Consider the following 13554-nt stretch of genomic DNA (forward strand, 5'->3'; position numbering starts at 1 on the left):
ATGCCTTTGAGGGTTCAAGACTTCAGCTTCATAAAATTTAAATATGGACTCCATCAAAGGAGTAATTGGAGTTCCTGTGATTTGAGAGATGGAGAGAAATTGAATTAAAGTGATTCATGGATGTAGGCCTAGGTCAGAATGATAAAGTATAACGATGGGTAAGGTCAGCTCAGGTTAGGCGAGTTCGTAAGATGGAGAGACAGGATGAGGAAAGGGGGTTCAAGGTTCATGTGTTCAGAAACATTCAGGTAATAGAATTAATTGCTTCCACATGGCACTCCGTAGTCTTATGATTCACTTCTTAAAGGCTAGAAGACAGCTTGATTTAATTCATGCCTTGAGGTTTTTTTTAAAGTTCATGCGAGTTGAATTTCCTTAAAACTTAGATCAGTCATGTCTTCATAGTCTTCATAAAGAACTTTTGCCAGTTAAAAATCATAGAAGCGAACGTATTAGTCATTGCAGGAGTTGTCTTTATGATGAATGGATGAAGTAATGAAAAGCAGGCGTTGAAGTCCGTCCAGCATTGAGAAGGAACTTTTCTGATCAAAAAGCTAGCATCATCACTCCTGATTGCATCCCTAAACCACTGAAGCTTTAACGCTCTACATTACTACTGGATAAAGTGGTGGCACCTCAAAGCAGTTCTGATTGATGCTGTTCTACACATTTACCCAGCAGGCCCAGGGCCATGATGAATGGCTTTGTCTAAAGGAGGAGTCACATTAGCATTTTGTGTTGGCAATTTCTTATGAGCAGATGACATGTTTATGACTAACCCTACTGATGGATCTTAAACCGTAATTTTAAGGACACAAAATGTATGGATCGTAGTGCTGTGAAATAAGTAGACTCTCCATAAAGCAATAGTTAAATTTAAGAATGAGATTTTGTCAACCATGGAAAAGGGCCAAGTATCAAAATCATTTCCTTCCAAATCCACAGAAGGTGACACACTGTTTCCCGTATGTTACTCTAGTTCCGCCACCTTCCTTCTGATTATTTATCTATTGGAAGCATAGGTAACTGTAGAAGATCTGCAGAATTGATTCTAAGTTAAACCACAGGGAAATGTATGAGAAAGTGCCTGCTCACTGATATTGATTTTCTTCACATAATAGTGAAATCTATCATTTTGAATAAAAGAGTCAGGATTGCCCATGATATCCCTGTTGCAGTATAAATGGGTTGTTTAAGATGGTTTGTGAATGTGGATGCTCCAGCTTTGTTTCCGTAGTTTGAGTCATGTTGCTTGCTGGGCCACAGAAATAGACGAAATTGCCATGAAATGTTTCTTATTATGTCCCAGACCCTGTTTGAATAGAAACAGCCCTGATCTCGTTTTCTGTAATGAATTGCTATGAGTCTCAAGCAGATTCAAAGGCTTATCTTAGGCTCTCACATTTTGGTGTATAAACAACATTAAAATCAACGTTGATTATCTTACCAGTTTGGCCTACTGACTGAGTTTTTACTGTGACAGTGATTAACTGCGGTGAACCTGGAGTGCCAGCCAATGGGGTGAGGTATGGCGAGGACTTCACCATTGGACAAAATGTCACCTTTGCATGTCAGCCTGGGTACACCATGGAAACAGACGGCTTTTCGACTATCACATGCACTGGGAACGGCACCTGGAGTGCCCCAGTACCCTTCTGCAAAGGTAACAGGTTGAACAGTCGCTGAGAAAACATTTTTCATGTCACTCTCTGATTAGCATAGCACTGTTAGCTAACCCACTTTTTTTTTGTCTGTTTAAGTCAAGTGAAGTAGCTTTTTATGTTTATGGTATGGAGCTCTTGTGCATTAGGTTGCACTGCAGGCTCAGCACATCTGGATACCGCTGCCCTGAGCTCTAGCAGATGCTCCTACTAAAGTGCATATCCATAGTCTTCTGTTGGTTGCGTGCAGATAGATGTATTAAACTGTGGTGTTTAAAAAGAAACCAGTTATCATTCTCATTTTACTGAAGAACTCATAATCTGGAAAAATACAAACATTGAAATTCACGGCACATTAATGCTGAAATTCGCTAGGAACATAAATGTATATTTGCTACCCCAATCTATTGTTCCATTCCTTGAGAATATTAGCAACACAGACGGTCTATCCATTGCAGTCCATTCGCATTTGTTGTGATTAATTTCAGAACAGACAAAATGAATCCTGTCGTTACGGCATCAGGAACCAAAATTGAAGTGAATGGGTTCATTCAATTTACCTCTGCCAGTGATATAAAATTCCATGTGCAGTTGGTCATTGATTTCTTAAAGCGTGCGAAAGGCTCTGGCCTTGAATAGCATTATGCTAAACTTGTTATGGTATGCAAATGTCTCATTTATCCGAGAAAGCAGAGGCCACTTCTTTCCTCTTAAATGGTAAACATTATGGAGTCTGATCATTCTCTGCACATTTTACAACATTGCATTGTGTAGCAAATCCAGCAGAAATTAAACTGAGCTAAGTATATGATTGATTCTTTTGAAACCATTGAAAGTAGGCCAGCATTTGCATCTTTCCAAAGCTGAGCCCATTAAACCAGCCAATGCATTAATATATAATATATTCAATATCTTGCCTTTCAATATGGCACAAATTGACATATCGTATATCATAATTCATCCCTTTATTGATCCCTTTTTTTTTTGCTTGGAAATCAATTGAAATCATTAGACATTATGGCTTCTCAAACTTTTCTATGACAGTATTGGACAGCCAGCATCTTGTATTGTGCTGCTGCAGTCTTTTATACAAGATATATAGTGTTTATCACGAAAATGTCTATAAATGTAAAGTTTGTGAACTCTTTCTACCTGACTTGATTGTCAATTTATTTTTAGCTCCCTCTTAACTCCTCCATTAGTTCTTCTACTGAAAATGTAGAAGTTTTATACAAATCCCAGTTTCAGAGTGTCCCAGAGTCCACAGAGCATGACAAATACGATCAGACAGTGACAAAATTCTTGTAAATTACCTACTAAAATTCAATAACAGAAGTTCTGGGAATTGATCTATTTTCAGTTTGTGATGTTACTTATAGTGTAAACTGTTTAAAAATATACCGTGGAATAAGGTTTCTGGAAATAGTCTTGGTTTATGATGCTGCTCTCAGAGCCAGACCTCAGTGATTTGCATGCTCTGGTCCTGTCCATCCCTGACATGTGGTATGTATGTATGTATCACTATGTCAGGTCTAGTTTCCCTGTGAATAACACCGCTACTGTATATCACTCCTTAGCCTGAACTCTTGAGTCTTTTAACCCTGTGTAGCAATCATGCTGAGCCTACCTCTCACTTTCCCTAAAACATTTCTAAGACTTTGTGTAAATTAGACATACTCTGGTATATTTGACGACTGATTTTATTTAGCATCTCAACATCACAAAATTACGTTCTTACAATATGTCGGATTACTTGTATTATTTCTGTCTAGACAACCATCCCCATCCCTCCTTCTTCTTCTGCCTTTGTTGTTTGCTGTGTCTGTCATTGAATTGAAATCAGTCATTGTCAATGAATGCTAATTAGTGTATTGTGTTGTGTATTGCAAATGCACAGTATTGCTGTACCATATAATTCCTGATTATTCTCTCGATCAATCCCTGCAATACAATATGTCAATTATTGCATTTAAAATACAGCGAAAAGGCATCGGAAAAACAAACAAAGCATAAAATGTACAATGGAAAATTCTTCCAATTGTAAAAGAAAAATAATAATAATAATAATAATAATAATAATAATAATAATAAGTAATAATAATTACTGTATTATGTAAAAGAAGATGTTTGTGAAGATGATTTGTGTTTTTTTCTTATTGTGTGTAGGCAGAATGAGATGTCAGCATCGAGTGCTGTATCTCAACTCAGCTCTCTCTTGTGTACCTCTCATTCCACTTTTCTTTATGCATCTTTCCCTCCCTCTATTTGTACAAGTAAGAATGTGAGACAGGATGCATTAAGTATTCGTTAGCTTAGGAGCTGGTCAAGTCCCCGTGGATGTACTTCAGATTATATCCGCCACTAGTGCAGAATATTAATACAGTAATTTAGGATTTATTACACATTCATAGACTCAGAATGTCAGCCATAAATATTTGTTCATTGTTTTTTGAATTTATAATTGAGACGGAGCTTCTCCCATATAATGCCTTGTCAATTAATTCACTGTAGAGGAATCAGACTGTGGCACTCCCTCAAATTACTGCAGGCTTTATCCCAAATCCATCAAACAGACCTGTGCCTCACCTTCAGTCACTACTTTCCTCACACCTCATCAACCCTAGGTCTCGGTAATAAGGTTTGATTCCAAATAGGCTCAGTAAACCAGCCTTTTTCTTGATTCTGTTGCTTTATGCTGCTGGTTGTGTCCAACAGCATGTCTCCTTGTTCTGCAGATTGTGAATGAAATACAGGTCTGTGTGTGTGTGTGTGTGTTCAGATAGGATGGCATCATGCTGTCTGAGGGGACATGAGTCATCATGGGCATGAGCTAAAAGCGTGAACTTCCTGCTTTGTGTAAAGACTCTCTCCTGCCTCCACACATTCTGTACAGCATGTTTGTGCTCATGTTTGTTTAGAGAGCGCAAGGATGCAGTGTGCAGAGTCTGATAAATGTGCGAGGCGAGGCTTAGTATGCCGCTCTGTGTAGGTAGATGAAAACACAGTGCCTTAAAGTAATTTCCATAGAAATTACCAGGTGTTAATTCATTAACATGCAGTGCTACAAATATAGGGAGACATATTACCAGTGTTATACAGTATGTTTTGATTTAGAATCAACCAAGCAGTTTTGCTGGTTTTTTTTGTTGCACTTTCTTCAGTAGAAATGTAAGTTTTTTCCTGGCTCACATATGCTGAAATGAAAAGCATTTTGTCATTTCGGTTGTGAACAGGACCTTAAATTGCAGGCTATGATCTCTCCCTCTCTCTCACACTCTCTCTCTCTCTCTCTCTCTCTCTCTCTGTAGCCGTGACATGCACTGCCCCACCCCTCATCTCAAACGGACTGCTGGAGGGCACTGACTTTGAGTGGGGCACAAGTGTGAGCTACAGCTGCTCTCCAGGTTATGAACTTTCTTTCCCTGCCATCCTCACCTGTGTGGGAAATGGGACCTGGAGTGGAGAGGTGCCCCAGTGCCTGCGTGAGTAATGACACATTAATACACATTACAGCCCCGTTACAGTGGCATTGCAGCAACAATACAGCCACTGTTACGATCACATTTGGGTTATGTTACAGCTCTGTTAGCATGGCAACAAAGCAACAAAACAGCCACTGTTACGATCATATCAAGGTTGTGTTACAGTTTTGTTACATAGCAACAAGCATAGCAACTTCTACAGTCAAATTAGGGTGATGTTACATCTCTGTTACAGAGGCTTTACACCAACAATGCAGCCACTTTTACAATCACATAAGGATTACTTTACATCCCATTAGGGTGACATTACAGACGGACAATACCGACACCGCTACCATATCGTTATGTTATGACTCTGTTATAGTACAACACAGCCACTGTTACAATCACAGCATGGTTGAATTATAGCTCCTCTACAGCTGCAATCCAGCTTGTTATTGCTCCAACCACAGACAGGTCTTCAACCACTGACCCTGGCGTAAATGAACATCACAACATATCTTGATCAACAGGCGTCTAAGAGGAAGGTCTCCAGAGGTTAGCTTGCCATAGGACTCCTATTAGTTTTTTAGATGGCAGAATGGGGTGACAAATAAGGCAAGAGCTGACTGTGAAGGGTTATGAATGTCCCTGCACAGCCTTAGGGATGATGCCAAGTGTCAGCTTCAGATCTTTGAAAAAAAAATTCAAAGAGACATGTTTGTGGTTGAGGAGACAGTAAAAGGGGAAATGTTTTGGACACAAGCACCATGACAGTACTGCGGATTTAATTGCTACCCAGTCCACATTTAACATGTGACAGAATGGCGAAACAGTACAATCTTCACATTCTGCTTCAGCAAATCTAAATTTAGCCGAATATTTGGAATACTCCAGCATTTTTTCAATGTAATTTTTATCTATTGCATAGCATACTATATATTCTATAGTATAGTAAGTTCTACAGGCAGTCATTTTAACATGATTCACTATACAAAAGACGCAAGGTTGGATTTTACTTGAAACTCACAGAATGGAAATCTAGGGGTAGTTTGTTCCTTTCATGAATAGTATTTGTAATTTAAGCTGCAAATCATTTGTCCTTTCAAAAATAAGAGTCTGAGGAGAAAATTTGTTATAATGACTGACAGTGTAGTTATTTGGGTCAGGACATGTGTACAGGAGGACGTGTTACTAGGACAATGAGCATATTTCTTCAAGTAAACTAGCTGTTGAGAATTAGTTGACAATTCTTCAGTCAGAAATGTGACAGTTCTTCAGTAATTGTTGCAATTCCTTTATTTATTTGGCTAAATTTGGGGAAATAGAACCAGTTATGTTTATTGAAAATGTATGTTTTCTGGCCCAGACGGGATTGCTCAAACATGGGCTTTTTGTGTTTTTTCCTCCTAATTTAGGCATGGTAAATTCACACCCACTAGTCCCTTATTACATGACAGCTACCAGCCAGGCTCGGTGAAGTCTAACATGTGCATTCTCTGATGCACATGAAACCAGCCAAACACATCATTTAGTGCTGCAGCCCATGCAACATTAGGGGGTGATGTAACACTTTCAAGCGCTATACACCCCCTTCCATATGTATGAGCTCACAAATACCCATGATTGTCTAGCATCACTGTGATTGATAGGGGAGAGCGAGTATGCCAATCCTCCCACCATGAGAGCACAGCTAATTTTGGACTCGGACGATCCTGGACTATGGATGGTTATGGCTTCGTCAGGATTTGAACTCACGATCTGGGGACAATATGTCAAATGATGTTCTGTTGCACCACAAGGGAGGTATTGGTCATATGTTTTGTGGGAGCTTGGTCAAAATTCCTTTGGATCTGAAATAGTTTTAAAAGTTTTGTCAGTAGGTTGATCTTTTTTCAGTACAGGGAAATATATTCTTCGAATGGATTTCAGTTGTGGTGGATAGAGAGTGGGTTGAAAAGCCATTGCATTAATTCTGTCATTTGTTGTCTAAGACATTTTGGTAAGACATCGTGATCATTAGCTTGAGAAGACACTTAAGGCAATGTTGTGCAAAGTGGTCAGATATCTCATGCTCTTCTAAGTCTGGTATATGAGCACAGAGAGGGGAGGGGTCAGTGCAAGAAAACTAGGGTTTTGAGCAAACATAATTAAAGCCATCCTATATCTTTCTCTTGTGTTGCTAAAGTCTGACATTGTTCAAATGACCAGAGTTGGGAGCAAAAGTCTGTGCACTGATTTTCTGTTCTCTCTCTCTTTCTTTATTCCTCTTATTTTATATCTTGAAAGCACATCTATAATTTAGGAAGAAAGGTCGAGTATGTAGTGCTGGATCCTAGCACACCATACCACACATTCATTATGAATCAGCCTGCTGGTGACTTAACCTCCACCCTTATTGTCTTTTTTAGCCCTGAGATGTGTTGCTTGCTGGACAACGATTGGTTCACAGGGAATGTTCACCCTGAGATACATCAGGGCCCTGACTCTCTCTTTCTTCAACCCCACCTACCCTATGTAATATGTGGATATATATATTAAAATTGTTCATCTGGTTCAGATATGGTCTTAGAAGAGAGGAGACGAGAAGTGGAATGTCACCTTGATATCTTTTGGGACCATTCATTGTGCGTTATAATGAGAGTTTCATTATTTCTGTCTTTTATACTGTTGATTGTGTCCTCTTTAATGACCAAATACAACAGAAGACAAATCCAGTATGGTTTCCAAAAATAAAAAAAAAACACCAGCTCCTGGCTCTTGTAGTGTGTGCCAAGGATTTAATGAAATTTTCTTTGTAGTTTGAGATTTCCCTCTCTGAAGCTCAAATATCTTCTCATTACAGCAAAGTTCTGTGGTGACCCAGGAATCCCAGCCCATGGCTTTAGAGAAGGTCGTAGCTTCATCTACCAGTCGGAGGTGTCCTTCAGCTGCAGCGCCCCCTATATCCCAGTGGGTAGCACAACACGTATCTGCCAGGCTGACGGCACCTGGAGCGGTTTCCAGCCTCGCTGCATAGGTACACACACAAACACACACATGCTTTTTTATTCTAATTTAGTGCTTTGTAGTCTACAGGCTGTTAATGACCAGTCTCTGAGACTGGTGAAACACACCCTCAGTTTTTTGTGATATATGCTATTGCACTAGTCATGTTAGTATCATTTAATTTTTTATTCAGCAAAACAACAATCGTTCATCAGCATCTATTGACAGCGATACAGGTCGTCCATGTTCAATGTGCTTCTGGAGGATACCTGCATGCTGTATTATAAAAGAAGTCAGACATCATAATCAGATATTTTTTTCAATCAGCATGAGCTAATGACAAATACTAAAGATGGTTGGCATTGGATTTTGTTCAGTTAAATGTTTTTTCTTGTAGAACAGTAAATTTTTGTTCTTGAATTTTTAGTTATTATTACTCTTTCTAACATATAATGTGAACATTACACAGAGTGGGTCCAAAATTCTAAGAGATCTAGTAAAAATGTTTTGATTTTGCACTCTGTGAGTGCATTTTGAGTGAAAAGTAAAATCTCTGAAATATTTACTTGAATTTCAGAGTTGCTTAGTATTTGGTTTTCCCCCCTTTTGCTTTAATGACAGTGTGCACTTGAGTTGGCATGGACTCCTTATAATCCATTTTAAATCAAATCCATTTGAGCGCCGTCTGAACACATGCTTCTCTAGAACAGTTTAGACACGGAGAAAATCTGACCTTCTGTACAAAGCGATGAACATGCTCAATATCACACATTTCATTACTTTAACTGTGGAAAATTCTAAAAAAAAATATTTGTTTATTTCCAATTTTAAATAAATAAAAAAAAAATAGATTTCAGTGTGCTCTCAGACCCCAATGCGTGTGTTTGTTTGTTAAATTATATTAGAGTATTTATTTCGAAAGGTTGGTTCATAATATCTCTGTAAGATGCCAATGTCAGGAAATTAACTATGTTTTTCTTAATGCCTGCCTTTGTAATAACAAATGCGTCCAACCTTTTCTAGAATCTAAACACCATCTATTAGAAATTGATCAGAAATTTATCACTTTAAAGTCTCAGATTGTTGAAACCAACCTGAATAGTGTAAAGATCATTATCATTAACATGTGATATTCAGTGTAGTCCAATGTAGAAATTCTGGGTCAAATCAGCATGTTGGTCAAAGTTCACTTTGTTTAAACATTTCTTGCATTACTCACAATGACATTCAACTACCTGCGGATCATGGCAACAGCGGGATTTAGCTCCCAATTCAACTACCTAAAGAGACTGGTTCAGCAAACCTTTAGTCCTACAGTCTGTCCATCTCTTTCATCTCCTCAGCTGCACACTCTGCAAACTCAGTGGGCTCCAAAGCTTCAGCTTTCATGCTAATACCACCATGAGCTTGTCATCTCATAGATCACTGACTAGCCGGGCCATGTCTCTGCTGTGATTCAGGTGTAACTGCATCGTTGCATTCTGCATGTCTAAAGTTGACATGTCTACTACAATATGTCTACTATTTCTATGCTGGATTTCTAATTAATATGACAATGAACATGGGGGGTGGGGTTTATAAAGCCATTATAACTAGCACCAAATGAGGACCAGAATTGCTAAAAACAACAGAAATATTACTATATGAATAATTCACTTGTTTCTTGTTTCTTTAATGATAACCATCACTATCAGTGTTCTTATAGTGAACAAACGAGCATCACGTTTCAGGTCTCTGAGTATCTAAATACTCTAAGTAGCTCTAAATGCTTCCCATCCCACTGACAGGCAAGTTACTGCAATCCCACCATCTGCACTGTAATTGTGTACTCGTTTCAGGAACGAATTAGCACTCTTGTGGGAAATTGTAAATTGTATGTTTCGAAATTTGGTCTTGGATAAAAACACTTTTGATTATTTACCTGAAAATACCTCAGAAATGTCCCTATCGCCATTATCCAGACAGGCAGAGAGTGCTGCATCAGCTTCACAGCTTACACCGTGACTGTCTGTCAGTGTTGTTTGTGTTGATAGTGGAACTCCACTCAATGAACTCCATCAGAACAGGAAGCCAGTGCTGTGCTCTACTGATGCTCTCTCAAACCAAGTAATTTCAGGCAGCCAGCTGTAAAGAAGCTGTGAATCTCACTCAGTGGGATGAAGGCCAGCCGTATCTGTTTGTGTGTGTGTGTGAGTGTGTGTGTGTGTGAGTATGTGTGTGTGTGTCAGACTGAATACTTTTGATACATCAGCACACACAGCGCTTGGAAAGCATGAACAAATTTTGCGATTTGAAAGTGCCTACAGTTCTCTGTATGTAGGTGTGCCATTTTTAGCCTGCTTTAGCCTTGAGCTTTGATCATATAGTTCAAGCAGTAGCTCAGGCTCAGCTGGATACTGCTTTAACTGGCATGGAGCTGAATTATGCTATACTTGACTTGGTAAACAAAAACATTGCTTGGAATATAAAATCAATTGCCTCTCCTCTGTTGCAATTTCGGATTTTATTCAACGGAACAAATTGTAGCAATTACTGACACTTAACACATTTGCAGAAGTAACTGCTTATTGCTGTTCATTTCAACCTTTATCCCTTAAGTATGCTAATCAAGGGAAAGTAGGCGGGGCAGCTGATTCGAGCCTTCTTAAGTAATTCAGGCTTTAGCATGGAGAGTTTCTTCCTAAATAGCATGCATTTGTCAGCAAGTCTGCAGTTGCGCCTCAAGTTTTTTCCTCCCGCCTCATCATGAAGTTAGGAAAGTTTCCGTGGTTGGTTTGTTGCTTGTTTTGTTATTTTTTTCCACCAAGTTTAAGAACAAGTGCAACAATGTTTGGAAACAGCAACTCTCCCCCCGAAAGAAAAAAATCAATGCTTCCCTACTGCCACAGCAGGTCAGGTCCAGCACTGCCCCAAACACTGCTCCGTGCTTTATTGATCAGGTTATTGTTGAGAAGAACAAGGTGATTCTTTTTAGTGGCTTTATACGGAGAGAGCAGTTGGCCGTCGAGAGGAAACAAGTTGAGATATGAAATGTGGGAGAAGTTAAAGCACCTCAGAGCTACAGGAGCTGACAAACTCGGCCCTCTACAGCAAACGGTGCAAGATGTGACAACAAATACAAAGCAGAGGGGCTTCTAATGAATTATTTAGCCATAAGAATTTTTTTTAAAAAAAAAGCAAATATGACGCATACACTGATACGGAATCTTTTATTTGCAAGGTTATTAGCTAGGAAATCATTTCACTGGGTTCACCTCCAAGATTCCAAGTATTTATACATCATGAATGCATGTTGTTGTTACAAAAGCAGTAGAATAAGTATTATGCAAGTGTTTAGGATGTGTGTGTGTGTGTGTGTGCTGTATCCACTGTTTATTGGATTGGGCCACTGTTTTCTCATGTACGTGTAAAGACTTAGGGCACACTCATCAGCCATATTTCATGATGCATAATTAACAAAGGCTCTTCCTGTTCCCCCAGGAACATCAATTATCTAATTATAACTCACTTGCTTATATTTCCCTAAAGATGGCATTCTCCTGACATCAATAAGTGCATCGATAATTGTTTTCTATTGAGTAAGTAATTGAATAATTGGTCCAAGCTCGGATGGTGTATTATTGAGGAGAGATAAACGGCCAACAAGGGTCTGAGTTAGACGTTTAAAGCTTAATATTTGGTTATAGCCTCAAGTGGCTTACAATAACAGACTGTGTTGCCACACAGAGCATCTAATTAGTTATATGTTAGTCAGTCTAGCTGGTCTCCAGAGAGCTGCAAAGAGGTTCATAGTATCCTGTACTAACTTTGTGATGTGACGATGTCACTTGACACAAGAGAATCAGGACAGGCTTTTTTAATTTTACTGTAAATATGATGCACAACAAGAAAGTAAGAAAGCTGGACCACACCCCTCTAGTTGCTGTGTATAAAAATGCTCACACTGTCTGTTTTCTCATGGTGTTAAACTGACAGATCTTTCTTTCATGTTATTGAGAAAAGTATGAGAAGTAGGTCACTGTGTGTGCGTGTGTGTGTGTGCGTGTGTGTGTGTGTGTGTGTGTGTGTGCAGATTTGTGTGCCTGTAGGTGTGTATGCTGGTGTGCACATAGCACCCTTATACATAGGTCTTAACCAACACTCTTCCTGCTGCAGTCAAACCAAGCGTTGCTGCCTCTCGATACATGCTTTCCACAGGTGCTGATTTAGTAATCGGAAAGGGTTTTTTTTTTTTTTTGCTAGAAGGTGTAAGCAGTCCCATTGCGTAAGGCTTCCATGCTGTCCTGGCATTTGCACGCCTGCATTAAATCTTTGGTTTCTGCGTTAGCTCGCGGATGTGCTCCACATCCCAATTACTGAGCAGCGCAGCTGGCTCTGAGCCCCCCACCACTGCAGCAACATTGCCCCCTGCTGGGTCTCCCCTTGCTTTCCGTTTTTCCCACAAAAAAAAAAAAAATCACAGTTCCTGCAGCACACACTTAAACACAGTCTCCATAACCATCACAATAAGCCGGGCTCTAGCACTGCAGGAAAAACACGAGGGAGGGGAGCGCTGCTGCATGTTTATGAGGAAGATCTCTCGTTATGCAGCAATGATATGTCTGCTGTACAGTATCTTGAGCTCTATGGGAGGGGGTAGGAGAAGTGAGTTATGGAATCTTGATTTTTCTCTCTCTCTCTCATTTTCTCTTGCTCTTTCTATACATTTCTTTTCTCATATTTCCCTATTGCCTGTTCTCTCTCTTCTTCTCTTCTTTCTTTCTTTCTTTCTTTCTTTCTTCGCTCCCAGAACCGACCCGCACCACCTGTGAGAATCCAGGAACACCTCGCTATGGCTCTATGAACAGGACCTTTGGTTTCAAGGTAAAGCCGGCAGCATTGAAACAGCTCCTATGGACCAAATGTGATTAAAGTGGATTCTATAGCCTTAATTAGATTTCTGTACACGTGCCTTGTTTGAACACGATCGTTACAATTTATTTGCACCTGATCTACTTGAAGTCTTTGTAACCTGAACCACAGTCACATGGCTTTGTGTGTGCATGTGCTTGGTGGTGGGGTGTCCTACGGTGTGAGCACAGCAGGACACACACACATGCCTGAATTCACTTCATGTCCTTAATGAGCAGAGAAATGGATTTGCTGCCAGAACTGGGAAAATGTTTGTGTTTACTAATAGACTGGGCCACTATGAAGTTTTAAAAGGAAGCCCTTAAATAAGACAAATGCAAAAAAAAAAAAAAAGTAGGGAGATACTCTAGTTGCTATTTCTAGTTGCTATTGCTGGCAGTCTTTTTTTAATAATAATCATAAAAAAACCAGAGTGTTGGGATAGAAGGAACATCAAATGAAGAAATTATTTCACTGAAAAAAAAAAAAAAAGGATTCATAATCATAATTCATTTAAAGGAGAGGAAATGAGAGAGTCTGTGTGTGAAGGCAAG

At 39.4% G+C, this 13554-nt stretch overlaps 1 protein-coding gene across 5 annotated transcripts in view; it reads left to right on the top strand.

Moving 5' to 3' along the window:
* The window catches only part of csmd3b (CUB and Sushi multiple domains 3b), a 414649-nt gene that overhangs the window by 387461 nt on the left and 13634 nt on the right, over positions 1-13554 (top strand). For all 5 annotated transcript variants that reach the window (XM_058378182.1, XM_058378183.1, XM_058378184.1 and 2 more), the window contains 4 exons: positions 1484-1663; positions 4970-5143; positions 7968-8141; positions 12900-12973. In XM_058378182.1, the coding sequence (XP_058234165.1) occupies positions 1484-1663; positions 4970-5143; positions 7968-8141; positions 12900-12973 (602 nt within the window). The remainder of the gene's footprint in view (positions 1-1483; positions 1664-4969; positions 5144-7967; positions 8142-12899; positions 12974-13554) is intronic.

The sequence above is a fragment of the Hemibagrus wyckioides genome, linkage group LG24, assembly GCF_019097595.1.
Source record: "Hemibagrus wyckioides isolate EC202008001 linkage group LG24, SWU_Hwy_1.0, whole genome shotgun sequence".
Taxonomy (NCBI): Eukaryota; Metazoa; Chordata; class Actinopteri; order Siluriformes; family Bagridae; genus Hemibagrus; species Hemibagrus wyckioides.